The sequence below is a fragment of the Prionailurus viverrinus genome, chromosome A2, assembly GCF_022837055.1.
Source record: "Prionailurus viverrinus isolate Anna chromosome A2, UM_Priviv_1.0, whole genome shotgun sequence".
NCBI classification, from domain to species: domain Eukaryota; kingdom Metazoa; phylum Chordata; class Mammalia; order Carnivora; family Felidae; genus Prionailurus; species Prionailurus viverrinus.
In genome coordinates, this window is record NC_062562.1 from 149140222 (window position 1) to 149167130 (window position 26909).

The 26909-nt window shown below is 42.8% G+C and overlaps 1 protein-coding gene across 3 annotated transcripts in view; it reads right to left on the reverse strand.

Moving 5' to 3' along the window:
- Positions 1 to 12914: 12914 nt before the first annotated feature.
- Positions 12915 to 26909, reverse strand: part of CHCHD3 (coiled-coil-helix-coiled-coil-helix domain containing 3) — a 288748-nt gene continuing 274753 nt past the window's right edge. Inside the window, exons 7-8 of one of the 3 annotated variants that reach the window (XM_047850123.1) lie at positions 24949 to 25084; positions 12915 to 13559 (exon numbers count right to left, since the gene is read on the reverse strand). In XM_047850123.1, the coding sequence (XP_047706079.1) occupies positions 13557 to 13559; positions 24949 to 25084 (139 nt within the window). In that variant the 3' untranslated portion in view covers positions 12915 to 13556. Of the gene's footprint in view, positions 13658 to 21611; positions 21701 to 24948; positions 25085 to 26909 lie in introns of those variants that run through there. The other 2 variants (XM_047850122.1, XM_047850120.1) reach the window with 2 other exon arrangements.

Consider the following 26909-nt stretch of genomic DNA (forward strand, 5'->3'; position numbering starts at 1 on the left):
GAGACTCTGACCCTTTTATATCACCCTACACAGATTTATAGAGATTTTCCTGAAGGATGTTATAGACCGCCCATAACCTTTTTAGTGCCTAGTAATCCTCACTCTAAGGACATTATTCATGTGACTTGAAGCTGTCTATAAAACAAAGCATTGGCCCAAGTTTTCCTGGACCTAAAGGATTGTCAGGTCCAAATGGATGGTACCTTAAAGGCAGGCAAGAGCAGGTAAGTGGGAGGGAATGGAGGGAGTGTTATGGACTTCAGACACCTGAGGTAGGTGGCTGAGGGATCAAAATCAGGAGGAGCAGCCAGTTCAGCGGAGGTGAGGGAACTGTAAGTAATTAGCTGCTTTGAACAACTTGAGATTGTGGTAAAAATGGTCCAAGAAAATATGCAGAGTTCTCAGGATTTGATTTCTTCTTTTTGTTTATTTTCTTAGAGTACACAAGCTGGGAGAGAGGGGCAGAGGGACACACACACACACACACACACACACACACACACACAGAGGATCTTAAGCAGGCTCCATGCTCAGTGTGGAGCCCCACATGGGACTCAATTCCATGACCCTGGGATCATTACCTGAGCCTAAGTCAAGAGTCGGACCCTCGACCAACTGAGCCACCCAGGCACCTCCGTCGTTTATTTTCTGTAATCTTCTATCAATAGGCAAAGGGCATACAGTGAAGGCAAATGGCAAAGACTGAGCTGGTGATATTTCATGGAGTCCCACGCACCTGCCTCTGTACTTGCATTACTGAGCAGCTACGGCTTCAAAGGCAGTGACAAATCGCCACCGAATATGGCCTGAAAGTTCCAAACCAAGTTACTTTTCTTTGGAAGTCTTCTTGCCTCAGACGACCTTCCGAAACCAGTCGCAACATGGAACTAGGAGCTTTATTTAGAATGGCTGGGCTCTCTGCCCTGCACCCTCCTGGCCCGCCTAAGGCCTGCGGAATGGTTGCACCTGGGACACCCTCCGGAGGCAGAAGCAGCAGGCATGCACGCAGCCTGGCTGCTTCTCCATCTATCGCTTCCTGGGTGGCAGGCCAAGGGAGGGAACACGAGGAAGTGAGGCAGATGTCTTGGAGCTCAGGGAAGGCAAAAAAGGAAGTAGGGAATTTGTCTGACAAACCCCAGCAAGCAAAAGTAGCATCAGCCACAGGCAGGAAGCTTTCCGTTATTTTTCCTCTGCTTGAAACCTCAGTGACTTTGCACAGTCAAGGAAACCTTGCACTAGTGCAGCCAGTACGTGGGAGGAAGTGGATGAAACGAACGGAGCTTTCAGTCATTATTCATTCAACTCAACATTTCTTGAAGGCCTATATTGTACAATGCACTGGGCTAGAGGCCGTGGGGGGGTATGGCAGTTTACAATAAACGGGGATGCCCTAAACGTCTTGGTAGCAGGATGGAGCATGTACAGAAAGGAGAACCTGTAGCAATTAAAAGGCAGACTTCTGGGGAGAACACAACTGGGTTGAGTTTCCTAGCTGTGTGACCCCTAGCAAGTTACTTAACCTCTCTAAGCCTTGGTTTCCCTTTCTGTAAAGTGGGAATAATAAAAGCACCTAACTTAGCGGATTACTGCAATAAAAGATGATGTATATAAAAATGCTTAATACAGAGCTTGGCTCAAAATACCCTTGAATATCAAGTGCTAATTAGTAAGTATTGTCAAGGGAGCAGAAATGACTTTGTCATAGGGATAACCTTAAACCTCTTTACATTTATTTTGAGCACTTTTTATTGTGAAGTATAAGACACAGTAAGTACATAAATGTACAGCCCGATTAATTATCAGAAATAGATCCATTAACCACTCAGGCAAAGAAAGAATACTACCAGGACGCTTGAAGACCCATTTGTGTCCCTTCTCATCAATACCCCCTGTGACCCCCAGAAAGTTAACTCCTATCCATTTATGAAATGATAATATTTCATTTTTCTGTATAGTTTTACCACATAAGTATCCATTCATAAACGCTATCACATACTTTGCCTTTTTGAGAAGTTTTAACGAATGGAATTATTCACCATGTATTCTTTAATGCTTCTTTTCCTCACATTTGTGAGAATCGCCCATTTTTACATGTAGCCGTGATTCATTCATCTGTATTAATGTACAGAAGTCCACATGCCTCCATATATACATTTTTACTACAACGCACATTTGGTTGTTTCCACTTTGTAGCTATTATGAATGCTATTGGATGTTCTCTGGGCTGTACTTAGGAATGGTATTGCTGGGTCATCAGTTCTGGGTATGTGCTATAGAATGAGTGTGCGTCCTCCCCAAATCAAGTGTTGACACCTAATCCCCAGTGTGATGGTATTTGTAAGTGGGACCTAGGGGAGGTGATTAGGTCATGGGGGTGGATCACCTATGAATGGGATTAGTGCCCTTACAGAAGAGACCTCATGGAGCCCCCTTGCCCCTTTCGCCACCAGAGGGTACAGGGAGAAAAATGGCCATCTAAGAACCAGGAGCACATCTGCACCAGACAGACACCTTAATCTTGGAATTCCCAGCCCTGCAACTGTGAGAGAGAAATTTCTGTTGTTTTGTTCTGATGTTAAAAGCCAGTCCTCTAGAGCAGTTTTGTTATAACTAAGGCAGTATGTTCAGCTTTAACAGATAATGCCAACTTATTCCTCAAACTGGCTACACCAATTTGCAGTCTTACCAGCAATGTATTAGAAGCTAGTTGCTTCACATCCTTGTCAACACTCCATAGTTTCCATGTTTTTAAAATTCTGCCATTCTGGTGGTAAATGGTGACATCTCATTGTGAATTTAATTTGCATTTCCCTAATTAGTAATGCTGTTGAGTACATTTCATATGCTTATGGGCCATTTAGATATTTACTTTCTGTGAAGTGCTTATTTCGGTCTCTTGCTCATTTTTCTGTTCAGTTGCCTTTTTCTTACTGATTTGTAGTTCTTTATATACTCTGGATATGAGCCCTCTGTTGGCTTATGGTTCACAAGTATCTTCTCTCTTAAGGCCTGCCTTTTCACTCTCTTCATGGTGTCTTGATGAACAGAAATTCTTAATTTTGAATTGATCCAATTTATCAACCTTTTCCCTTATGACGTCTTTTTAATATCCTGTTTAAGAAATATTCCCTTATGCTGAGGTCACAAAGCTGTTCTTCTACATTGTATTCTGGAAGTGTTAGTGTTTTACTTACTCATTTAAACGCGCTCCAATTAAAATTGACCTCTGAGTATGGAATGAAGTAGGGTCCAATTTCCCTTCCGTGTTCCATGTAGATATCAAATTGACACAGCACTATATATACTTTTATTGAGATATGACTGAAATATACAATTATAATAGTTCAGGTGTATAACATGATTCAATATTTGTATATATTGTGAAGAATTCACTACAATAAGTCTAATATCCATCACCACACACAGTTACACATTTTTTTTGTAATGAGAACTTTTGAGACCTACTGTCTTAGTAACTCTCAAATAGACAATACAGTATTATTAACTATAATCACCATGCTGTATGTTACATTCTCATGATTTATTTTATAGCTGGGAAGTTTGTACCTTGACGACCTTCACCCATTTTGCCCATCCCTCCTCCCACACCTCTTGCAACCACCAATCTGTTCTCCGTATCCATGAGCTTGGGTTTATTTAAGATTCCACATGTAAGAGAGATCATACAGTATTTGTCTTTCTCTGATTGGCATAATGCTCTCAAGGGCCATTCATGTTGTCCCAAATGGCAGGATTTCCTTCTTTTTTATGGTTGAATAATATCCCAGGTGTGTGTCTATACATAGATCCTTTCTTCACCCATTCATCTGTTGATGGACACAGGTCGCTTCCCTATCTTGGTCATTATGGTTAATAACCGTAGTAAATAATGCTGCAATGAACGTGGGTGTATATATCTTTTTGAGTTAGTGTTTTCATTTTCTTCAGTTAATACCCAAAAGTGGAATTTCTGGATCATATGGCAGTTCTATCTTTAATTTTTTGAGGACTTTCCATACTATTTTCAATAGTGGCCGCACCAGCTTACATCCCCACCAAAGGTGCACAAGGGTATTCTTTTCTCCACATCCTCGCCAATACTTGTTGTCTTTTTTTTTTAAATAGCCACTCAAATAGGTGTGAGGTGACATGTGTTTTAAAGACCAGTCCTTCCTCTCTGGCCTGCAGTATCACCTTGGATATAAACCAACCTTTCACCTATGCGCCATTTCGTTTGTGGACACCCTATGCTATTCCACTATCTGTCCAAGGTCATTCTCTCCTCAATAGTGTAACTTGATGATGACTCTAGAACAGGAGGTCCTCTCATCTAGTTCTTCAAAAAAGTTCTTAGCCATCCCTTTTTAAAAATTTTTTTAAAAGTGAATCTCTTTATCCATGGCTACTTTATAATTCTTTTTTGATTCTGAAATAAATTTCAAACTTCTAGAAAAGTTTCAAGAATAGTACAAGTAACTTTTTTTCCTGAACCATTTAAGAGTGAGTTGCTGAGATGTGCCCCATCACCCCAAGTACCTCAAACAAGAATAGTCTCCTACATAACCATCATATGATCATCCAAAAAAAAAAAAAAAAAAAAAGTCACCTTACTATCATCCAATCCATAGTCCAGTCCCTGTTCAAGGTCTGCCAAGTATCCCAAAGATGGCTTTTACAGCAAAAGATCCAGTCTAGGATCACATACTGTACTGTTATTATTGTGTCTCTTTTGTTTCCTTCAATTTGGAATCGTTCTTCAGTTTTTTTTCTTGGTTTTCGGAATTTTGACACTTTGGAGGCCTTTGGTCTAATGTCCCTCACTCTGGGTCTGTCTGCTGTCTCTGCGTGATTAGATCAGACTGTACATTTTTGGGCTTTTTGGTAGGAATATCACAGAGGTGACGCTGTTGTGTTCTTCTCACTGCGTCTCATCAGATCTTGATTTGACACATTACTGAAATGGGAATGTTGCTCACTTGATTAAGGTTTATGTCAGGTTTCTTTACTGCAAGGTTATTCTTTTTTACTTTTATAGTTCGTAAGTTGGGCATCAGTTTGAGACTATGTTTCTTAAAAAAACTTTCACCCCTAGTATTAATGTCCATTGATGTTTCTTGGGTGAATTATTACTGAAATGGTTTCTAGTGATGATTTTATAATGCAATTATTTCTTTTCCTATATTTACATTCTATCTTAAGGAAGAAGTATTCCCTTCTCCCTATCTATTCATCCATTTATTTATCAGTATGAACCCTACCTACCCATGGCAGGTACCTGTTCCATGGATTACCCTCAATATTTGATACTTAAAGTGTTCCAGTTATGAACAATGATATCCCCTTCAAGTTGGCTCTGTCCTTTTGATATGTTCCCATCTTGTATTTTCCCTGCCCCAACCCTGGAGTTAGTCACTTCTTCAAGAAGATATGGTTCCTTTTCATGGTGGATGGTATTTAGAAACCAAGATCTGGGCATCTGGGATGCTCATTGCTATTAGGATGCTGTTGCTTCCCAGTCCTCTCAGTGACACAGCTAAAGAATATATGCATGAATATACACACAAATATAAATACACATATATGTACTTAGTATATACAGTGGTATATGTACATATAAATATGCACACACATTTATATCTACTTATTTCTGTACCCATATATATTTAAAACCATAATCACACCCATACCTCCAATTCCAAACCATAACCACAGACTTCACCTTAATTTTTTTCCTTTTCCATATTCGTAACTCCCTCATCTGACAGTAAGAAGTTGGCTCTGATCATCTTCATTCAATATATTTATTAGATCAGTATCCACTGTATGTAACCACTTTCTCGTTGCTACTGACTCTATTCTTTCCCTACCAATACAGCCACCCTCCTCCAATCACTCAGGCTCTGACACAACATTGTAAAGTTCCCCTACCGGGAATGGATGTCCTTCCTCACTCTGCTCAGGCATCCTGATGTGGGCCACCATCACCGCAACCTCTAGCCTGGAGGCCTTCCTTGAGAGATCCCACCTAATGGATTTTGGACTGAGTTGTTCAGTAAGGAAGAAAAGGAAGCAAGTAGGAAAGCGCTCAGCTACCTTAATTATCACTGGTGAACATTAACTTGAGACACTCCTCGTGGCTCATCAGAAAATAGAAGCCATCAGAAGGAAATGACCTAATCCTCTCATGACCAAACCCATAGACTGTCTACATCTATATTCATGAACTCGACCTTCCCTCCTATCACAATGGACAAACTGTGCCCATCCAAGACTGTATCCCCACCTCTTGGCCTGCTTGCTCAGAAACATTTCACTGAATTTCTCTTCTCTTTCTGGTTATTTCCACTGGCATACAAAAAGGGCTAAAATATCTCATCTTAAAAAGAAAGCTCCCTAGAGCCTCATAGCTCTTCCACCTACTTCTCCTCCTTTTAGTAAAACTTCTCAGAAGTGCTGCCTCTCCTGCTTCCACTTCCCAAACCCATTCTTTCCTCAACCCCCTGGACCAGGCTTTCATTACCACAGTCACCAAAATGGCTCTTGTCAAGTAACCTTCATATTGCTGAATCCATTGGCTAATTCAACCCATCAGCAGCTTTTAACACAGCTGGGCCTTCCCTCCTCCTCTGAACACTTTCTTCCCTTGGCCTTTAAGTTGGCCTTGGTTTGTCCCCTTCCTCAGTGGCCAATCACGTATTTCTTTCTGCTTACTTCTCTCCTGAGAGCCATAGGGCTAAGTCCTCTGTTCACCCCCTAGGTGAGCATAATCAGTACCAAGGCTTTGTCTCATGTCCACACGGATTCCTCCATCTTCTATCTAGTCCCAGCGCTTACCAAAGAGCCTACTCAGCATTTCTACTAGGAATTGTAATTTACATACTAAATGTAACATGATCAAAATCGACCCCTCAATTCCTGCCCCTGCCTCCATCTTGCTAGTATTGTGTCTCCATCCCAGTAAATGGTACCACCACTCAGCTTGTTGCTCAGGCAAATCTCGGGGTTCTTACACTTTTCCTCTTGCCTTCACACCCTCCATCTAAAGCCATAGTCAGTCTTACTGGGTCTACTTTTATCTACAGATGTTCAAAATCTGAGGACTTCTCACTTTCCCCACTGCTACCACCCTAGCACCAAGTCAGCACATCATTAGTGCAATCACCTCCTAATGTTCTCTCAGCTTCCACTTAACCCAAACTTCAGATAGTTCTTCCCATCAATTAATGGCCCTGCACCAAATCTTCCAATGCTTTTAATCACTAAGAGTAAGACTTAATTCTGTCGATGGACAAAGAAGTCCCACCTGTTTGGACCCTGCCTACCTGAACTCGTCTCCCAATACCATTTGCCTTTTTCACTCCACTCAAGCCACAAGGACCCCTTTTCTGTTCCCCTAACACACCAAACTTTTTCTTACCTCGGGTCTTTTGTGCTTACTATTCTCCCCAGCCTGGAATGCACCACTCACTATATTCAAGAATCTGCTCAGCTGTCACCTCTTTCTAGCTATCTTCACCACTCAAGCTTACATAGTACCAATCCCCCCGCCTTCCAAAGCCCTCTTCCCTCTCCCTGAACTCTCTAGTCCTTGCCCTGCCATTGGGTTTATTGTTCAGTTCCCCTACCCCCCACCCAGTGTAAACTCCGAGAGGCCAGGACCCTCTCTATCATGTTGATCCCTGTATCCCTGACTCGGGGGACAGTGCCTAAGGCACAAAGGTAGGCTCTGCTGCATCAATGTGTGGATGATTCAGTCAATGCCAGTGTGGCATGGCACTGTGGCTGAAAACCACCTCCCCGGGGTGGAAGAGAATGCAGCAGTGGTGAGCAGAGTGGTGCGGGTAGATCCACAAAGTGATGAACAAGCCACTCCTACACTGAGGAGGAAGCTGTAAGTGGGTATACAAACTCAGGACAGTAACTTCTGATGTTCCTGAAAGAGCATCACGCAATGGGGGTCCGTAATTCCTCTTCTGCTTCTACACACTAACATCTCTCTAACTTCACTGGTAAATTCATTTCTAATAGAAGAAAATCACCTTTTGCCTTAGCTACTGAGATTTCCAAGTGCTGTGTTATACACCCGAAAGTGACGAGTGTGGCTCTTTTATTTGGGGTTCACACTGAACATGTGGCTGCTGCAAAGGCATTTTAAGAACACCAAGGTAATTCAAAATAAACTCTCACCAGCAGGTGAGCGGCCGTCCCATTCACCCTCAGCTAAAGCAGAGTCACGGGTGCTTGCTCTGCAGCCTGTCTTCCAAGCTGGAAATAAGACGACATGGACACTTTGACCCTATGTTGAAGAGTATTTTCAATGACTCTGTGGACGAATTTCTGAGGCTAGGGTGTACATTGCCTCAGGAAGAGAGACAAAGCAAAGCTGAAATCTGCAGGCTGGCTGGCACTCGGTTTCTGGTTTGATGCTGACTGAGGGAAGCAGCCTGTGGCTACGAAATGAAGAAAATGGTTTTACCTTGGGCTGCACAGGCGGATAATGAGCAGCTGGCCCCAGTCACCTGGCCCTCAACCCCGATTTCATATATTTGCCAGACAGAGTGAGCACAGGCTAGCAACCTGTGCTGCGGCCAGTGAGGAGAGCCTAGCAGCAGCCTGGTCAGTGGGCAGGCCTGACAGGAAGGGCACTGCAGGAGGCTCTAGGCCTGGGGAAGGCTGTTATGTATGCCAGGACGAAGCCCAGGAAGGAGAGGCATAGCGAGAGCAGAGCAGCGGTAGGAACCCTGCCAACTGGCCACTGACCTCTGGTTCCCACATTTGCGTTTAAAAGCCATTATGGAAAGGTAACTTACTTTGAAGACACAGTTATATTCAAAGCACACTGCTTTCTCGGCCAAGGGATGGTGACCACAGCTCAGTAGGGATCCTCCCAGGAGAGGGAGCCGGGAGATCATGTAGAAATAAATAGGTGAGGGAAGTCCAGCTTGTCTGCATTGGAAACTCTCTGGTGTATGGAGGCCTTGCCCAATCACACTCACTTCAAGAGGTCTGAGGCATTCCATTAATGTGGACTTGCTTTGAGGGAGTTTTGGGAACTTAACAGTTTCAGTTAACTTAACTGAAAAGCCATAAATATGGTGACCATATGTTTTGAATCTAAACTGGGCTTGGGGGACCTGGGTGGCTAAGTTGGTTAAATGTCCGAGTCTTGATTTTGGCTCAGGTCATGATCTCACAGTTTGTGAGTTTGAGCCCCGTGTCATGCTCTGGACTGACAGCTCGGGGCCTGTTTGGGATTCTCTCTCTCTCTCTCTCTCTCTCTCTCTCTCTCTCTGCCCCTCCTCCATTCACGTGCATGCACACTCTCTCAAAATAAACATTAAAAATAAATAAATAAACTGGGCTTAATACTGGACTATTCCATAAATACAGGGCATATAATCATGGTCCAAAGAAGGCTGCAGGTCTAGGGCACCTGGCTGGCTCAGACAGTAGAGTGTGCAACTCTTGACCTTCAGAGTCATGAGTCTGAGCCCCACATTGGGCACGGAGCTTACCTAAAAACAAGAATAAGGCTGCAGGTCTATTTGGAAGGTTCAAGACAACTGATAGGAAAAGTGGAAGACTTGATTCAGATGACAACTTTCCTAAAGTAATTCAACTTGGGGGGGAGGGGAGTGGGGAGGAGGGGTGTGGTTCTTCCAGCAATACTGAGGCTAGAAATACCTGGAGAGAGACAGAGAGAGAGAGAGAGAGAGAGAGAGAGAGAGAGAGAGAGAGAGAATACAACAAGAAATATCTATCTATGTCTATGTCGAGAGAGAGAGAGACAGAGAGACAGAGAGACGGTACAGTGAAAAACCTGAGAAATGACTTGCCCCAAATGGCAAGAGCAGCAGAAGCAGAGTAAGAGCCCAAGACTCTGCCCCCAAGATAATGCCCTCGGCACTCTCATAATAACACCTCCCAGGAGCTGGACCTGAAAGGCCAAGGAGGGTGAGAGAAGTTTAAAGAGACAGAAGAAGCTAGAAGAGGAAACACATATGGAAAAGACAGAGGGGGCAAGCAGAGAAATGGATGAGAAGGGGATGAAGCCCCAAGTAGGGGCTCAGTGACAGAGTGGATTATGAATTCATTCATTCAAAGTATTGGCTTTTTGGGGCGCCTGGGTGGCTTAGTCAGTTGAGCGTCCGACTCTTGGTTTTGGCTCAGGTCATGATCCCAGGGTTGTGGGATTGAGCCCCACATCGGGCTACATGCTGAGGGCAGAGCCTGCTTGAGATTCTCTCTCTCTCTCTCTCTCTCTCTCTCTCTCTCTCTCTCTCTGTGTCTCTCTCTCCCTCTGCCCCTCTCCCCAACTCACACGCTCTCTCTCTAAAAGAAAAGTGTTGGGGCGCCTGGGTGGCACAGTCGGTTAAGCGTCCGACTTCAGCCAGGTCAGATCTTGTGGTCCATGAGTTCGAGCCCCGCGTCAGGCTCTGGGCTGATGGCTCAGAGCCTGGAGCCTGTTTCCAATTCTGTGTCTCCCTCTCTCTCTGCCCCTCCCCCGTTCATGCTCTGTCTCTCTCTGTCCCAAAAATAAATAAACGTTGAAAAAAAAAATTTTTTTTAAAAGAAAAGTGTTAGCTTTTCAAGAATATTAACTCAAAACAAACTCCTGGTTTTCAGTTCACTTGGTCTGAATCACAGTAAGTTACTGCTACCCTTTTGATTGTTCTTCACCTGCTCTAATTCTTAAATCTTGAAAGGGTCAGCTCCAACAGCTCACCGAAATGGGGAAAAGAGAATTATCCTGTGAGTTTCTGGCAAAAGCAATTATATACGTGGGTTAAAAGACATCAAGCTAAGAACCACAGGTTCCCAGCTCCTAAGCCAGAGAAACTGAAGCCATCTGGCTGCTTGCTCAGTTCTAAGCAGAATACAACTCAGAGCTGCTACAGAGTCTCATTGGTTGACCAGCAGGCCACAAGCATCTGGCTTTTAGCAGTCCACATTTGCTATTAATGACAATTAGCCAATAATTTTTTTTAGCTATCACATGTTGGCAAGTTTTCTGTAATAAATTACCAACTCTTCAAAGAGAGGACTTTGTACTGGTCTGACCCAGCTGTCTTCTAGAAGACATTTGCTACTGTGACCAACTTTTAGGATACTCTATTCTTCTTGATTTTGAGAGCTCATCTACTGTGGTTCAAGGTGTGCTCTACCTCACGGAGAAACTGATTGGAGCAGGTCACTCCCATGATGCTCATAAATCACAACATTCTTCCCAGGCACCTGTCCTAAAGTCAACAGTGACCTGAACAGAGCTGTGATGCAGTCAGCAGGGAGCTCTCCAAAGGTGCAGAAAAGGCATCATGTCTTTTATCTCCCCCAAAGTGGTATCTTTCCCCCTTGTACTGTCATGTTTATCAGAATTATAAATTAATAATCTGACAAACCACCCTCCCGTTCTCATTGTATTTAACCAGCCTGAAATGCTGGATTCTTCAGTGCTGCATTTCTCTGCCAGCGACAATACTGGCAGCCTGGGATGTGCCAAGTTCTTGGCTCTCAATTGCAAAACAAAACAGTATAGGAGGGAGTTTGTGAGTTAGCTGATTTGCAAACACGACAGCAAGTCACTGCATAAACACTTGTTTTTGTGTACCTATCTTTTTCCCAGGCAGTTACCTGGATCCCATCCTGACAGCGGCCAAATGTGCTGCTCAAGTTACCCATGCTTCCTCCATTCACACTTAAGTGAGTTCAACTTATTTTGCATCATTAAGAAAGCAAAAAAAATAAAAAACAAAACAAAAACCAACAAACAAACAAAGCCCCCAAACCTTCATTAAACAGTAATCACAGAGCCTCTCAGTGATTATGGTAGGAGAGTCACCAACATCACTCAGAATCAACATCAGCTCCACAGTGTGTGTCCATAAGGGTACACGAAGATGCCATTCAAATGGAGCCAACTCGGGAATTAAGAGGAACGAAGACGCCACGCTTACATGTATGGGGGTTGGTTGAAATTTCCCAACACAAGTTCATCCTGACTGCCTCTAAGTAAAAGGCAATCTGGGAATGTGGATATTCTTTCCACGCTCCCAACTCCAAATACCTGTTTACTAAGTAATCACACAAACCGACAACAACATATACTGGGCCGGACTGAATGTATGTGGCAAGCATTCGGACTGTTCACCAGAAGCCTACAAGGCAGGTTCTTCAATTTCCCATCTGCTTCCAGTTGAAGAATCAGAGGATCTGTACACTTATGTGACTTGTTAGTCCCAAGGTGGTAAGAAGCAGAGCCACCATCCGAATACAGATGCTCCTTATTCCAGAGCCTGTATTCTTACTCATTTTGCTAAATTCGCTTTCTGTATCAAAATAAAAACGGAATAAAACTTCTACATGACAAAAGATACTTAGGTGACCCCACGGACAACTGGCAGTTTCTTTTCCATGTGTATCCCGCAAGGACCTTTCCATTAGAATGCTTCTGTGTGAACACTAACTTCCAACTTACCAAAATCCACGATGGAAGCACCAATCCTCTGGTAGAAAAAGGAGTTATAATCAAGAAGTTTCAATGAAACTGGAAAGAGGAAAAACTGCAAGGTTGTTTTTTGGGGTTTTTTGTTTGTTTGCTTTTTTTTTAACATTTTCATAGTATTGCAGGGTCAGACATTAGTAACCGAGCTTATCTAGTTCTTGCCCCAGGCGGGGTGACTTAAGTCATCCCATAGACAGGAAGGTTCATGCAATTTGTAAAGATCTTACTGAATCCTACCTAGCTGAGAGGCAAGTTAGAAGAATCTCTTGACTGTCTGAGGCTCTGCAAAGGGCTTTGGAGCTTTTTAGAGGAAAGGTACAGCACAAATGCAAATTAATAACAATATAAATCAACTCAATTCCCTTATGCATAAGCATCTAACCCAACGAAAGGAATACGCGAGGCCCCAGGCTACAATGCCAGTCTTCGTCGGAAAATATATTTATTATTGATAGTGAGTGAAGTAAAGATGTCAGTATTCATGATCGAGAAGAGGTTGTATAAGCCAAGGTTGCCTTTATGAGGATAAAAAATGCCTTATTTCACTTGTAATCATAAACATCATTCCAGTAAAAGAGGTACATTTTTCTCTCCTTTTTGTCTTACTTACATGATCACTATAATAAGTTAAATGAAGTAGCTCTTATATAGTAAGGGGAGAAAGGAACAAGAGAAAAACAACGTGCCACAGCCTAGACAATTCTACCCAGCACCGCTGGGCGGAGAGGGAGGTTTGGTGCCCCTCCCACCTCCCCACTCTAATTACCTTTGTCCCCCCTTCCGCCCCCCACCATCCCAGACCCCAGCTTTGTTTGGTGAACGTTCACCAAACCATGGAGCCTGGTAAGAACAGAAAGTTAAAAAGGTGGAGGGGGTGCCTTTCTCTTTTAATGGTCATAAATGGGTTGACTAACACTGCAGTGTCCTTGCTGGCAGATACCTGATCTAGGCCTCGGCTTTTCACACTGCAGCTACTCAAACTGGGATGTGCTTCGGCTGAATCTGCTCTCTGGTGCTTCTCTTTAATCGTCTTCTCTTTAAATGGGTTACTTTCTCACTAGGAAAAAAAAAAAAAAATGTTCCGCCTCTGGAATTAACGTTGAGGAGTTTTGCTTGTTCTAAAAGTTGAGTTTATCCTCCCTTCTCAAGCATGCTCTGCAAGAGAAAGAGAAAACATGGGTTTTAGCAGGAGGGACCGAAAAATGGCAGTGACTATTTAGTACTATTTGTATTACTTTTCAAAGATCTACTCAAAAACAGAAAAAACAAGGTGTATGCTCCATGGTCTCAAAATATTATTACCTTTAAAGAACACCACTGCTTAATCATGTATAATCTCCAAATGACCCCACCCCCACCACCATACCAAGCTGAACCTTAAGAGTGAGCATGGTCTGGACTGCGGGGTCGGGGGTTGGGAGTGCCGGACATGTGTGTTCTCTCACTACTAGGGACATCTGGAAACGTGTGGGAGTATTTCTGGTGGCCACAGGGACTGGGGTGGAGTGGAGGTTAAACCCCAAAGGTTCTGAGAGGGTAAGAATCTCTCCCAGAAATCTCTGCTCACTCCAGGCAGAATGCAGATGTTCATGAGTTCATAATGCTGGATGGAGCTACAAAGATAAGTATCTATTCCCAAATTGCAAAAATGGGAATTCTATATTCTATATTCTATTCTATTTATTTATTTTTGTGAATGGGGGTAGGGGGTGGTAAATGGGAAGAATTCTCAAGTATCAGATTAAAACTCTCTAACTAGCCAGGACAGAAGATATATACTCTCTCCATTCATAGGAAGCTTTAAAAGACAAAAGTGATGCTTTCCCATTTAGTTTTGAAATTACTTAGGAAGAAGAGGCTAGGTTGCCTCTAGCTCATCGGTTCACACTTTCTTCCCTAGATCCCCCATGCTTCCAGCCATTTACTCACTCAGCTCTTAACTGAGTTCCCACTAGGTAATCACTAGACTGAGTGAGGTGTTACAGGGAAACCAATAGACACGGCCATGGAAAATTAAGGTGTAATATAATGTAATAATTGGCTATTTTAAAAAACTTACTTGCTAAATACATGCTAAAAGTTGATTTTATTGAATAAGTAATACATACACACAGTATAAAATTCAAGATTCAAGTATTTATTCAAGATAAAAGAACACAGAGAAAAAATAATTTTTGCCTCCCGCCTGTTTCCCAGTTTCTTGGGTATCCTTCCAGAGAAGGTAACAGTTTAAAAGAGGAGTGAGTGGTTCTGCCTCATTCAGAAGAAGAGAACTCTCTAGAGCTGGAGTGGTCAGAGGAGGCTTCTAAGAGACCTTTCAGACCATCTTTCAGAGTCTTTCAGAAGCTAGACAGAAGGTCCAGGAGTAGGTTGAGGAGGGGTGAGGGCAGGAAGCAGTGGCAACAATTCGGAGGTAGGAGAAAGCCCAGTATGTGTGGGGGGCAGAGGAGAGAGATGAGCAGAGCTAGAGGAAAAGCCTGGCAAAGATACTTCCTATTGGCCTCTGGGAAAAAACCTGAGAATCCAACATGTCTTTAAATAGGAAAATGCCATTTAGGAAGGTTCCCCTGATGTCCATGGCCTAATGGATCCAAGAGATAAGAGTCTGGAGTGAAGAAGACCAGGGTGGAGGCAGATTAGGAATCAAGCAAGGGTGGGGATGAGAAATGGAGAGAACCATAAAAAGACAGGGGAAGGAAAAGAGAGGTGGTGATACCAAAGGTATGGTGATCCTCAGTGACAGAGACAATGGTGGTGTCACCAACAGAAAGAGAAAACAGTAGGAGGAGCCAGTTTGGGAATGAGGAAGGTGACTTAAATTTGGGGTTTGTAAAAAATCCCAGATGGAAATGTCTAGAAGGAAGTTGCAAACTTGAAAAGAGATGTCAACAGTCTTTAGAGATAAAGATTTAAGGCCAAAGATGAAGAATGATGACTGAAATAGAGGAGAACAGAAAGAGTGGAAGGACAAATAAGAGAGCATGTTGGTCACAAAAGCACAGGATGGATAGATTATCCTAAGGATTATCCTAACTCATCCTGGATTACATGTTTCTAAGGCTATGGCCACAGAGCACAAAAGAACAGATATGAAAGCAGGCAAACGAGTTTAGAGAGAACACATAGAAATGGTCATAAAGATGATACATTCAAGGAGGAAGTAAATTAGAAAAGCCAGATGCATCTAGAGAAAACAGGAAAGACAACACAGATAAAGCAGAGGATTGCTCAGCAGAGCTGTCTGGAAAACAAGCACTGAAACATGAGTTCTCTCTTAAACCCAGCATTCACATAAGCTCTGCATCCTTTGGAAAAATTAAAAGTTGAGCACCTACGATGTAAGAGTCAGACCAGACAATGTCCCAGTATCACAGCATCTCATTTATCCTCACCCACTTGAGGCTTGATCTGTATGAGACAACAACCACATGTCCAACTACTTGGACAGGAAACCATGGATTCCAGATATATAGATGACCTCACCACAACATCACACGTTAATATAAAATAGAAGTCAGTATGAAGCAGATTTATACCGAGCCCATCGAAAGGCATTTAATTACTGAAGAAAATGATCACTTTGTGAGTGATGCCATTTTGCACTTTGGAGTTATACACTCACTACTTTCTTCAACATACCAATGGGAACTTTAAGCAATTATCTTCCTGGTCAAGATTACATGGCTGTGCCTCATACTACAGTTTAGGTCTTATGGTTACAATCACTATATGACAACGTGTGACTCTTTTCAAATGTTGCAAAATAATCCGCACTGACCACAATGTAACTAAAGCAATAGCTAAAGAGTTCTTCCAGAGTCTAGGGAATCTTACTATTCTTCCTGCAACACCATCCAAATACATAAGGGTAATTTTTTAGCCAGATTATGTAAGAATTTCAGACTCTCTTAAAATTTTTAAAAAATATGTATTTTTTAATCTTTACTTGTATTTGAGAGAGAGAGACACACAGTGTGAGCAGGGGAGGAGCAGAGAGAGAGGGAGACACAGAATCCGAAGCAGGTTCCAGGCTCCGAGCTATCAGCACAGAGCCTGACGCAGGGCTTGAATTCATGAACCGCAAGATCATGAACCGAGCTGAAGCTGGACGCTCAACCAACTGAACCACCCAGGCGCCCCTGGACTCTCTTAAATTTAAGAGAGACCAGCGAGGCCATGGCTGGTTTGAGGATCAGTGGGCCAGTCTAACAAAAAGACGAACAGGAACATTTTGGAGCAAGTACAAAACACAGAGAAATCACCACATTCACAGAATGGCCTGCTACATGTATTAAAATTCTAATTTTCAAAGATAGCACAGCAGTTCAGCTAATTCATGGGTGGCTCCTTGAAGACACAAGAACAAGGGAAGGTCTAGGGCTGGTCTACACACAGGCTGTAAACTGTAGTGGCACTCAGATGCCATCAAACGGTGGCAGAGGTCGGTACAAAACCTGCTCACTTTGGTCAGAGACAGCAATGAATACAACGTCAAGTTGAAATTTTTTAAAAACTAGACTGGCAAAACACTCTGTTATTACTGTATTGTAACTATGCAATAAAACCTGCTCAAAACCCAGGCCTGAGGACCTCTGGCTGGAGGGATCCCAAGGCCTGGAAAGGTCTGTGTCATTTAGTGTCACCTTATAGGTTCTCCCACAATCTCTGTATCGGTTCTGTAAGTAGCTGCTGTTGGGCTGAATTTCAACGCTGCATAAATTTAACACTGCATAAATTAACATAGGAAATTCCCCGAAGAATCAGGGAGAAGATTTGCAAGTTATAAAAAAAATTGCTTCCTTCATTTAAGGAACTGCTAACACTTCATCTTAATGTGGAGAAAGAAATTCCTCGCATTTGCTCATCATTCACGTATATGGGCCTGCAGAAACCCCTTTTAAAAACAGCTGGGTAAACTACCAAAAGGAGGGGACGGCTCAGGCATCAAGACTGCTCTCTCCCCAAGTCTTTTCCTGATCCCAGCCACCGAGGAAGGAACAGCTGGCAGCTCGCACCATCAGACAAGAGCAGTGCCCTTGGAGACCAAAGATTGCTTGTCATTTCCATTTATTAATATGATCTTAACTGTTTTCCTCAAATATTTTTGTTACACAGTCATCTCATCAACTGTTTTCTGAATCATAGCTTTCTTGAAGGGGTTGACTATCACAGCCATGTGTCAGCTACTGGATGTCTCAATATATTTAAGAAGAATTATGGCAACCCTGGATTGCTGAACAATACCCATGAAGAGAATAAAAGTGTGTGTGTGTGTGTGTGTGTGTGTGTGTGTGTGTTTTAAAGATACCATTCAGAGTGCTTGTCTCTTGAGCTCACCCAACATCTCGCCAAGATTTCAACAGCCCCCCTGAAGCTGGATATGGAAGCGGGAAGGCTTACAGGGGAGAACTAAAATGGGAATGTGTCTGGGTATGCCTGAGTTTTTACCAAGGAGGGACATGAAAAGTGGGAGTAAAAGAAAGAGAGTGGTGAAGACACAGCGAGGAGACTCTGAGATAGAAGCAAAAGTAATCAATAAATTCAATTTATGAGGAGCACAGAGAGAGCCATGCCCGTGCACCGAGCACACTCCTGACCACCTGAAAATTTGATTAGCTAACTTACTGTGTTCTCACTCTCTGTCTGTCCCTGACCAGCAAGGGCTGTTCTTTATCCTGCTTCATGCATGGATCTGGTTTCATTCCTTCCGTGACAAATGTTCTGTGTAATATGCAAATTAAGTTACAGGTAATTAACTGTTTACACAACTTGCTGTAATAATAGACAAAACACTAACATACTGCGGTTCTAGCTCTTGAAGGATAAGCACTAGAAAAGAAATGCCTATTAGGAAGAAGGAGTCTATTACCATGGTAATATTTCTTCTATTAAACCCAGATTAAAAAAAAAGAGAACATCGTAAAGTGTCTATTAGTCTCAGAAAGTGGTTTTGAAACCACTTTCCTATGATAGAAGGGTTCCTATGATAGAAGAGACTGGGTTAACACACTTCAAGTTTGGAATTTAGTTTGCTTTGATGTGACTCCAAATCCGAAGGGCCGCCCCACCGAAGGACGGGAAATCTATTGTGGAACACCCACGTGTCATCCCGAATATGAGCAACCCAGCTCGGCAATTAATACATGTCATTAGGTGATGATGATAAAGAAGCCTTCAAACACAATAAAAACATGCTCCCATAGGTCTTCCCAGGGAATGAACCTTCTTGATTTATCTTTGTGCTCCCTGAAGGTGGGTGTGTGTGGACATCAGAAGAACCACATCAGGCGAGGGGCCCCTGCTGTGGGTCAGGAGAGAGCAGGGTGACTGAAGCAGCAGGGCCGAAAGAGGATCTAGCTACAACCCCGAGCTGGTCAGGGGACCGTGTTGCCTTGGTTCAGTGCCTCTTTCCTCCCTCCTGCCAGCTCCTCACCCAGGGCTACCTACAGTTTCAAAGGAGAAAACAGGAGGGGAGAAAATAACTTCATTTTAAGAGGCTCCCGCCCTCTGTCCAAGACCTCTTCCAATTTGTTCCTGAGGCTGAACCAGGAACCAGTTCCCAGGGTTGGTCTGATTAGAGCTCTGCCACATGTCTCGGACCCGACACGCAGTGATGGGCAGTGGCAGCCCCTCAACTCTCAAGAGGGAAAACAAAGACTTATTCTTATTAGCAGGACCTCTGAAGGTCGAAGGCCTCAAATGCAGTTTAGGCCAATGTGCTCTAGAGCTATGTTTGTCAAACTGTGGTGCACAGAGTTACTTAGGGAATTTGTTCAAACTTCAGATGTCCAGGTCCAACCTCAGACCTTCTGAACCATCATCTCCAGGGATGGGGCCAGGCAAGTGCATTCAAATATACTCCCCAGCTGATTTTGATGTTCCCCCATGTCTGAGACCTGGTATTATAGAAAGCAGCACCCTAGGTTAGGCATCAGGAATGGGCTGTGCTGGTCTGGACTCTGCCCCATGTGCAGATGATCACCGAAACTCTGAGTGCAAATTTTTTCCAAGTGAAAAGAAGGGATTAGGTCACATGATCACTAACCTCTGTCCAGCTCTATTAAGTCATTCAGATGTTATTTACAGTCTGTCTGAAAACAATGAGAGAATACAGCTTACTCTAGCGCTGGGTTTTTTTGAACTATGATTTCAAAAGCAACAGTGACTACTGGGTTTCAGGCCTTCTTCACACTCCAGTAACAGGGAAGTATTTGAGCCCTGGTCTAACATAAACCCACTACGGGGGGAGATAAAACACGATGTCCTTAAGAAGGCTGACACTTCCAGGGCACCTGGTGGCTCAGTCAGTTAAGCATCTGATTCTTGATTTCGGCTCAGGTCTTGATCTCATAGTTTGTGAGTTCAAGTCCTGCACTGGACTCCAGGCTGTCATTGTGAAGCCTGCTTGGGATTCTCTGTCTCTCTGCTTCTCCCCTGCTTGCTCTCTCTCTCAAAATAAATAAACTTACAAATTATGTAAAAAAAAGGGGCGCCTGGGTGGCTCAGTCGGTTAAGCGGCCGACTTCGGCTCAGGTCGTGATCTCGTGGTCTATAAGTTCGAGCCCTGTGCCGGGCTCTGTACTGACAGCTTGGAGTCTGGAGCCTGCTTCTGTTTCTGTGTCTCCCTCTCTCTCTGCCCCTCCCCCGTTCGCACTGTCTCTCTCTGCCTTTCAAAATGAATAAATGTTAAAAAAAATTATGTAAAAAAAAAAAAAAAGGAAGAAAGAAAGAAAGAAAAATTATTAAAAGAAGGCTGATGCTTCCTGCCATGAAAAATTCCATCATATGCACCGATCTTTAAGTTTTTAATTTTGGAGGCTAACCATGGATAGGAGGCGTCATTTGTATTTTAGAAATGAAGAACTGGGTGCATTAGCATTGGGCTTAAGTAACTTCATATTAAGACCCAGCCTCATTTATCAGGGTCTTGACCTCACGCTCCCCCCCTACAGCTGGGTGGCTCTCTGACGTTCCCAATGATGCCAGAAGGAAGCACTGGCTTAAGGTGGCGATCGCCTCACTTACAAGATGTCCTCATTTTGATCCTTCCTTCAACTAAGTTGCTTACTTGGCTATTGACCCACTGCCCACTTATTGATTTACACTTCTGCTATGGTTTACCCTCTGACTGGCCTCCATCATCTGACTCCAGGCTCCACACTGACCTCTGTCCCTTGGCATCTCCTGGGTCCAGCCCTTGCTTTTAGTCCCCGTCTTTCCTCGGCTCTTCTGACCTGGCTTCCTGGCTCTGTCTCCACACTCCCTTTACCACCCATGATCCATGGTGGACAAGGTTAAAGCCATTGCACATGGGAGCCTAGGCCGGCTAGAGGGAGAGAGCCTGCATTTTCTAATGGAGTTTATTATCTGGAAGGCTACATTCTGCCAGGCAGTGCTGAGATAGCTGTTTTTCAGTACACTGCCTTAGAGAAACTGTTTTTACCCCCTCCTAGTTCATTCTCCCACCCTGGCTTCCCTGGGGCTGTCAGGAGTATGAGCTTCAAGGAAAGGGTATACGGCTGTGGGAGGCCAGGCAACAGGCAGGCCAATGAGAAGGGCAGCTGCTCTTCTGGAGTGAAAGTTTAAGGCTGACAAAAAAATCTAAGAGGCAGAGGCACAAGTGCTGGAGGTCCGCAAAGCAGCGGTGCTGCCTAGACCGAACAACAGGTCTCTTGACTGAAATGTGCTCATAAACGTGTGCTCCTGGGCACGTGGCCTCTTGTTCTCATGCAGGGAAGTAGAATTAGTGCCACAGTATCACAGCTAGAAGGTCCTCATGGGTCACCTGGTTCAAACCCACAATTTACCAAAGAAGAAACTGAAACCCAGGTCACCATGACTAGATCAGCTACTTAGCTACTAGATTAGCTAGTCTTTCCCATAAACCCTGCCTTCCAGTGAATACAGAATGTTCACCCTGAGGCCAGCCAGCTTCTGTACCATTCTGTCAGCAGCAGGGGTGGGAAAACACTTGGAATGCTCTGAATTGCCCCTTAAGAATGCTATCCCCCAAGCAGCCAGATATTGCAAGAAAACAGCAAGGTGGTGGGGGATCCCAAGGAACACAGCAATGCAGATCTGAGAGGGGCCCTCTCTATACCCTTCCTTGCCTTTTGATAAAGAGAACTTGGGTCCATTTTGGTCCACTAGTGGCAAGTATCACTGGCTCCCCATCTCTCTCCCATCTTCTGTAGTCTCCTGTAAGGTAGGTGAACCAAGATTGAATAGGAATCAGGTTTTAATGGTAAGATCAGGTCATACAATCTTGGAGAGTTTATAGAAAGCTCTGAAGCTAAGCAGGTATGAGAAATAAAAGATACAATAGTCTATCAATCAATGTCCTCCTACATTTTTAAAAGACATACCTCATATAGCTGGCCCGTAGCTTTTAAGTCTTAGAAATAATAATTATAGCAATTTATTATCTCTCTACCCTTATGAAGAACATGTAACTTAATATACTGGAAATAAGAATCTAAATGTCTCATATGAACCCATGAGGAATTGTTTAAGAATAGCTGAAGAAAGACCGATGTGAATAAGTGGCTGGAGAAAGGAAAAGTGAGGCCAAGGAATATCCGGAAATTTTCCAATCAGTAAAATCTATTAGTCTATAGAACAATGTCTCAAGGGAACCAGTGAAAGCCCAATCTTATGAGTCATTTAAAAATGGAGTGGATTTGGCTATTGGAATTATTCCAAGGGGAAAAGTCTTGCACCGCGCCGGAAATGGACAGCACAACCTAATGGGTTGCTGTCATGTTGACCATTTTCCACATTAGCACGCCTAGCCTGTTCTTTGGTTATAACAAGGGAACATAAGAAGGGGAGGTAACGAGTCAGGATCTGCTACAATTGACACTTAGGACCCTATACTGCTGAAGCCCCTTCTACCAATGGGCAGAGTCGGGGTCACAAGGTTAGACTAATTTCACATTGAGAGAAAGGGGAAGGTAGTATTAGAGGAAAAGTGCTCAAGAAATACTGATTATTAATGCCCTGTGGCCATTTGAGCATGCTCTAAAGATAGGGCGGTGCTGAGCTATACCTTTGCTCATGGCCTTTATAATCCCACCTTATTTGTTACCTTAAGTCTCTATTACTACTTAATTTGTTATTCCTGTTTTTTCTCTTCCCTTCGTGATTATCATTCACATTTTCTCTCACTGCCTTATTTCTGTATTAGTGGATAATGGAGGTCCTTTCTCACACCCAACTCAAAAACCAAACGCCATTTTAAAACTTTTTGTTTTTATGGCAAGGCATATCTTGGTCTAGTTGTTACATTTATGGTCACAGCTTCCCTGGGTTTTGATTCTTTCAACTGTAAAACAGTGAAAATAAAAGCATCTCTATTTACATCTCCGGTTGTCATAAAAAGAAGGAAGAGAATAGATGTGAAATCACCTTGAAACCTAAAGTCCTACAGAAATACAAGGTATCATCGCTTCTTGTTTCTTGCCCATTACAGTGTTGCCCATTTTAGGATAAAAATGTCATGTGAACAGCTATCTTTTTATTAGATTTTTATTTTTCATTATTATTACCTGCTATACACTCCCTAATATTTGAATATAAGAGCTGTGAAAACAACAAGTACCTCAAAACACACCTGCTGAAAAGGATATTAAATTATATTGCAGATTGGGGGAGGGGGGGTCTCTTGGAATCACTAGTAATAAGTTGGTGCTTTGAGATGATCTGTTCAGTGGTTTCAACGTGCAATAATACAACTGAGGAAAGGAAAAAATAAGATTTACTGGATACTTCATATAAACCTAATCCTCACAACACTGGGGATAACATCACCCCAGTTCACAGATGAGAAAAATCAATGCCCAAGGTCACAGGGTTAGTAAAAGACAAAGCTTGTATACACACCCAGATCTGCCCAGTGTGAACTCCCTACTGTACTGTGTGGCATATGTGACGTTGTCACAAAGTGTTTTATTCTGTAAATATATGCCATTGACGGCATGGGGCCAGGTGCAGACGGGCATGATGGAGTGGCAACTGCATACACCCTTTCAGTCGCCACTTCAGTAATGTTACAAATCACACTGCGCACACAGGCATGCTTGCTGGATGCCGGGGTAGAGACATACACTTTGTCACAGCCATTCTTTGCACTGACCGCCACCCCCACCTCGATATGGCACTAATATCAAGTTAGAAAAATCCATGAGTCAAGCTTGCAGGTCCCAGGTGCTTCAGTTAGTATTGGTAGTGAAGGTTGGGGCTTGTTAAGAGCATATCAGGAAGCTGTTTTTGACAAATGAAATGTACTAACATAACATTAGCGACGTTGCTTCTACCAAAGACCTTTAAAGAAAAGAATCGCTGTCAATGCTACTAGGAGCCACACAGGTGGTGCTTCAAGCAAGAAACAGCAAAAGCCTCAAGCCACTAGGCTTTTAAAGAAAACGGAGGCTTTTAATAAGTCTTGATTGTATTTTCTTCCACTAGTGTTGATGTTATTTTCTAGCTACCCAGATAATACTAACCCTCCCGTAAATATCAGATATTTATAGTGTTAGGAATATACAGTAAGTGGCATTATTATAACTACAGCAAATTAGACTGGAGAAAGGCATGCTGTGTAACTCAAACACTAGATTTAGTCGGGTCAGAAGGTCAACTCTAGGGAGTTTGTCAGCACAAAGAATCACGGTTTCCAACAATTTCTGTCTGTCAGAACAACCTATATCCAACTATGATACCAGTTAAATGATGGGCAATTATGTGACCTGCCAGAAATGATCATTTGCTTCAGTGTTTATCATTAGCTCTGTAAAGCACATGAATTAGAGAAAACACATGTCCTGTGGACATCGTATTATTCTGGAATGAGGGCTCAAGAGAAGAGAATGACTGCAGGAACATAAAAGAGATGGAAAGTGTTGCCTAAATCCTATCTCTGGCCTCCCTTTCCCTGCTCAATCCAGCGGGCTCTACCAATTGGTAGAAGACTGAACAGGGCTTGAAAGATGGCTTTCTGTTTTTAGGTTTTTTTGTCGATCCTTCATGTTTCGTGTTTCTCTGCATGAGTACTTGCTGCTTACAGACCCTTTAACTTGTATCTTTCCTCTTTGTTGTCTTTGAGTAGTGGCCCAGAAATATGGGGCAATGACCTTGTGGACACAATTACCATACAGTGGATGACAAAAGTTCAAAGCAACTGGAGAAAGTATTATTTTAGTAAGAATCTTTTTCTTTCCTGCAAATAAATGAGTTAAATATAAGGAGAATATGGACTCTTCCCACAACCACCTGGATGGAGGTTAATTAGCACCTAATGGACGTGTTAGAGCAAATCTTGATGATGAGGACTAGTTTGGTTTATAAAGCTTTTCCACACACATTAGCCCACTCAGTCCTTACCACTGCCCCACGACGCTGGGCTTGCTTCCTTCTGGTGCCCCAGTTACCTTGGCCTGCGCACCCACCTGTTTGGCCTGATTGACACAGCGCATGTACTGGTTGGCCAGATCAGAGCAGCTGAGGGTCTGCTGGGTGTTCTGGCGGTAACACTGAAGAATTTTGGCTTGCAGATCAGCACAGACAGGATGAAACTCATACCGCCTGAAAACAAAAACAGGAACCCGTGAGACAAACGCTCTTCAATCAGAATAAAGATCAAGGCTAAAGAGTGGATAAAACATTCAATAAGATGTAAATGTTGCAAATGTAGAAGCGAAGTTTGAGAAGTAATTTTCTTCAACCCTTAAAAAAATATACCAAAATAGTTCCCATGATAAAAATACATGTAACGTAAATGACTTCTATGAAATGAGCTGCAGTAATTGGTATCACCACGAGCCTCTCTGGACGTTGTAACATTCCCACCCAAACCCACACCTAAACCAGGTGGATGGCACCGATACTCTTCAGCCCAGTTGGCCGAATCAGAAACCTGAGAGCCCTAACTTCTCTCTTCCATGCTCATATCTAGTCAGTCTCACAGTTCGAGACCCAGCAGTCTAGTCCTCTTTCTCTGTACTCACTGTCATCACATTAATTTGTAATCACTCATATCCTGGATTCAAGCTAGTCTGTCTCTTAGCCTTTGCCCCTCTACTACTGCCTTCCAGAAGGTTCTTTCTAATATATAAATCTGAGACCATATTTCTCCCTCCTGCTTTCTGAATAAAATGCAAGGTCAACAGGCAAGTCCTTCTGGGTCAGGTTTCTGCCTGCCGTTTAGCCTTCAATCCTCAGATTGCCGCAGCCTGACCAAGCCACTTTCAGGGTTTGATCCAGACATGCCCCTTCATGTCTTTGCTCATGCTGCTCTTGAGTTTGGACATGCTCTGTTCCCAAAGTCCCACCCATCCCTACATATCTGGAAAATACTTACTCATCTTTCAATAGTTGAGCTAAGTATTGAAGTGTAACCTTCTCTAGACAGCTTCACTAACTCTCCGTTCAGGGTGGAATCTATCTACCACTCCCTTTTTGGTGACCCCACTGACCCCATACTGGCTGCTTCTACTGCTTCTTTCACCTTCCACTTAACACCGATGACACCGTAGCCTGGTGTAATTTACTAGCCTACATCTACTAGGAGGCAAATCCCAAGAAGTAAGGACTGTCTTATTTTCTTTGTGACCTCAGCTATTGATATGGATACCTCTTTTAGCAGTCATGCGATAAATTGCTTAGAATATAAATGGGTAGAGAAAAAAACATTTTTAAATTCTGGGCTAAAATTTTACTAATTATACTTACAAATCTTTGCTTTCAGTGAATATGCAGTACTAAACACAAATGCCTCCAAAAATCTTAAAATATACACTTGAAAAACGATAACAAAATAAACCGAATGAATTATACAAATGAAAATAAAATACTCTTGTTAAGATTATAGAGGAACTTGAATTATAAGGGCTAAATACACGCAGAAAAAAATACATAATATTATCACTTTTAATCTAGGAATTTATATTTTTCAAATTAGTTTTGTTTAGTACAAAAGGCTTCCAGTCTTTCGTATCAGTTCTTTTTTTGAAATTTAAATTTTTTATTTCTCTAGTAATCTTGAAATAGCATTATTTTAAATTAAATGGGTTCTAAAAAAAACCCCTACAGAATAGAGGGGGAATATTTTTCATCAATAAGGAAACCCCTGGGTGACGATTTGTCTCATTACTTTTATCCAAGACACTAAGCTAACACAGATTTTGCTAGAACAGAAAACTGACATGCAAACCACGTTACTGGTCCCTGAGGGAATTTACTTCTTACTACCTTCTAAAGAAAGTAGACACACAGGAAAAAAATAATCCCACAAATTTTACATAACATTGCTTTTACTTTTTCATTCATTACCTTCCTACTCTGCCAAATACCTAAGAACAGAATTTAAATCCAATCCCTGGAGTTTCCATTCTCTTCAAGATTTCAAAGT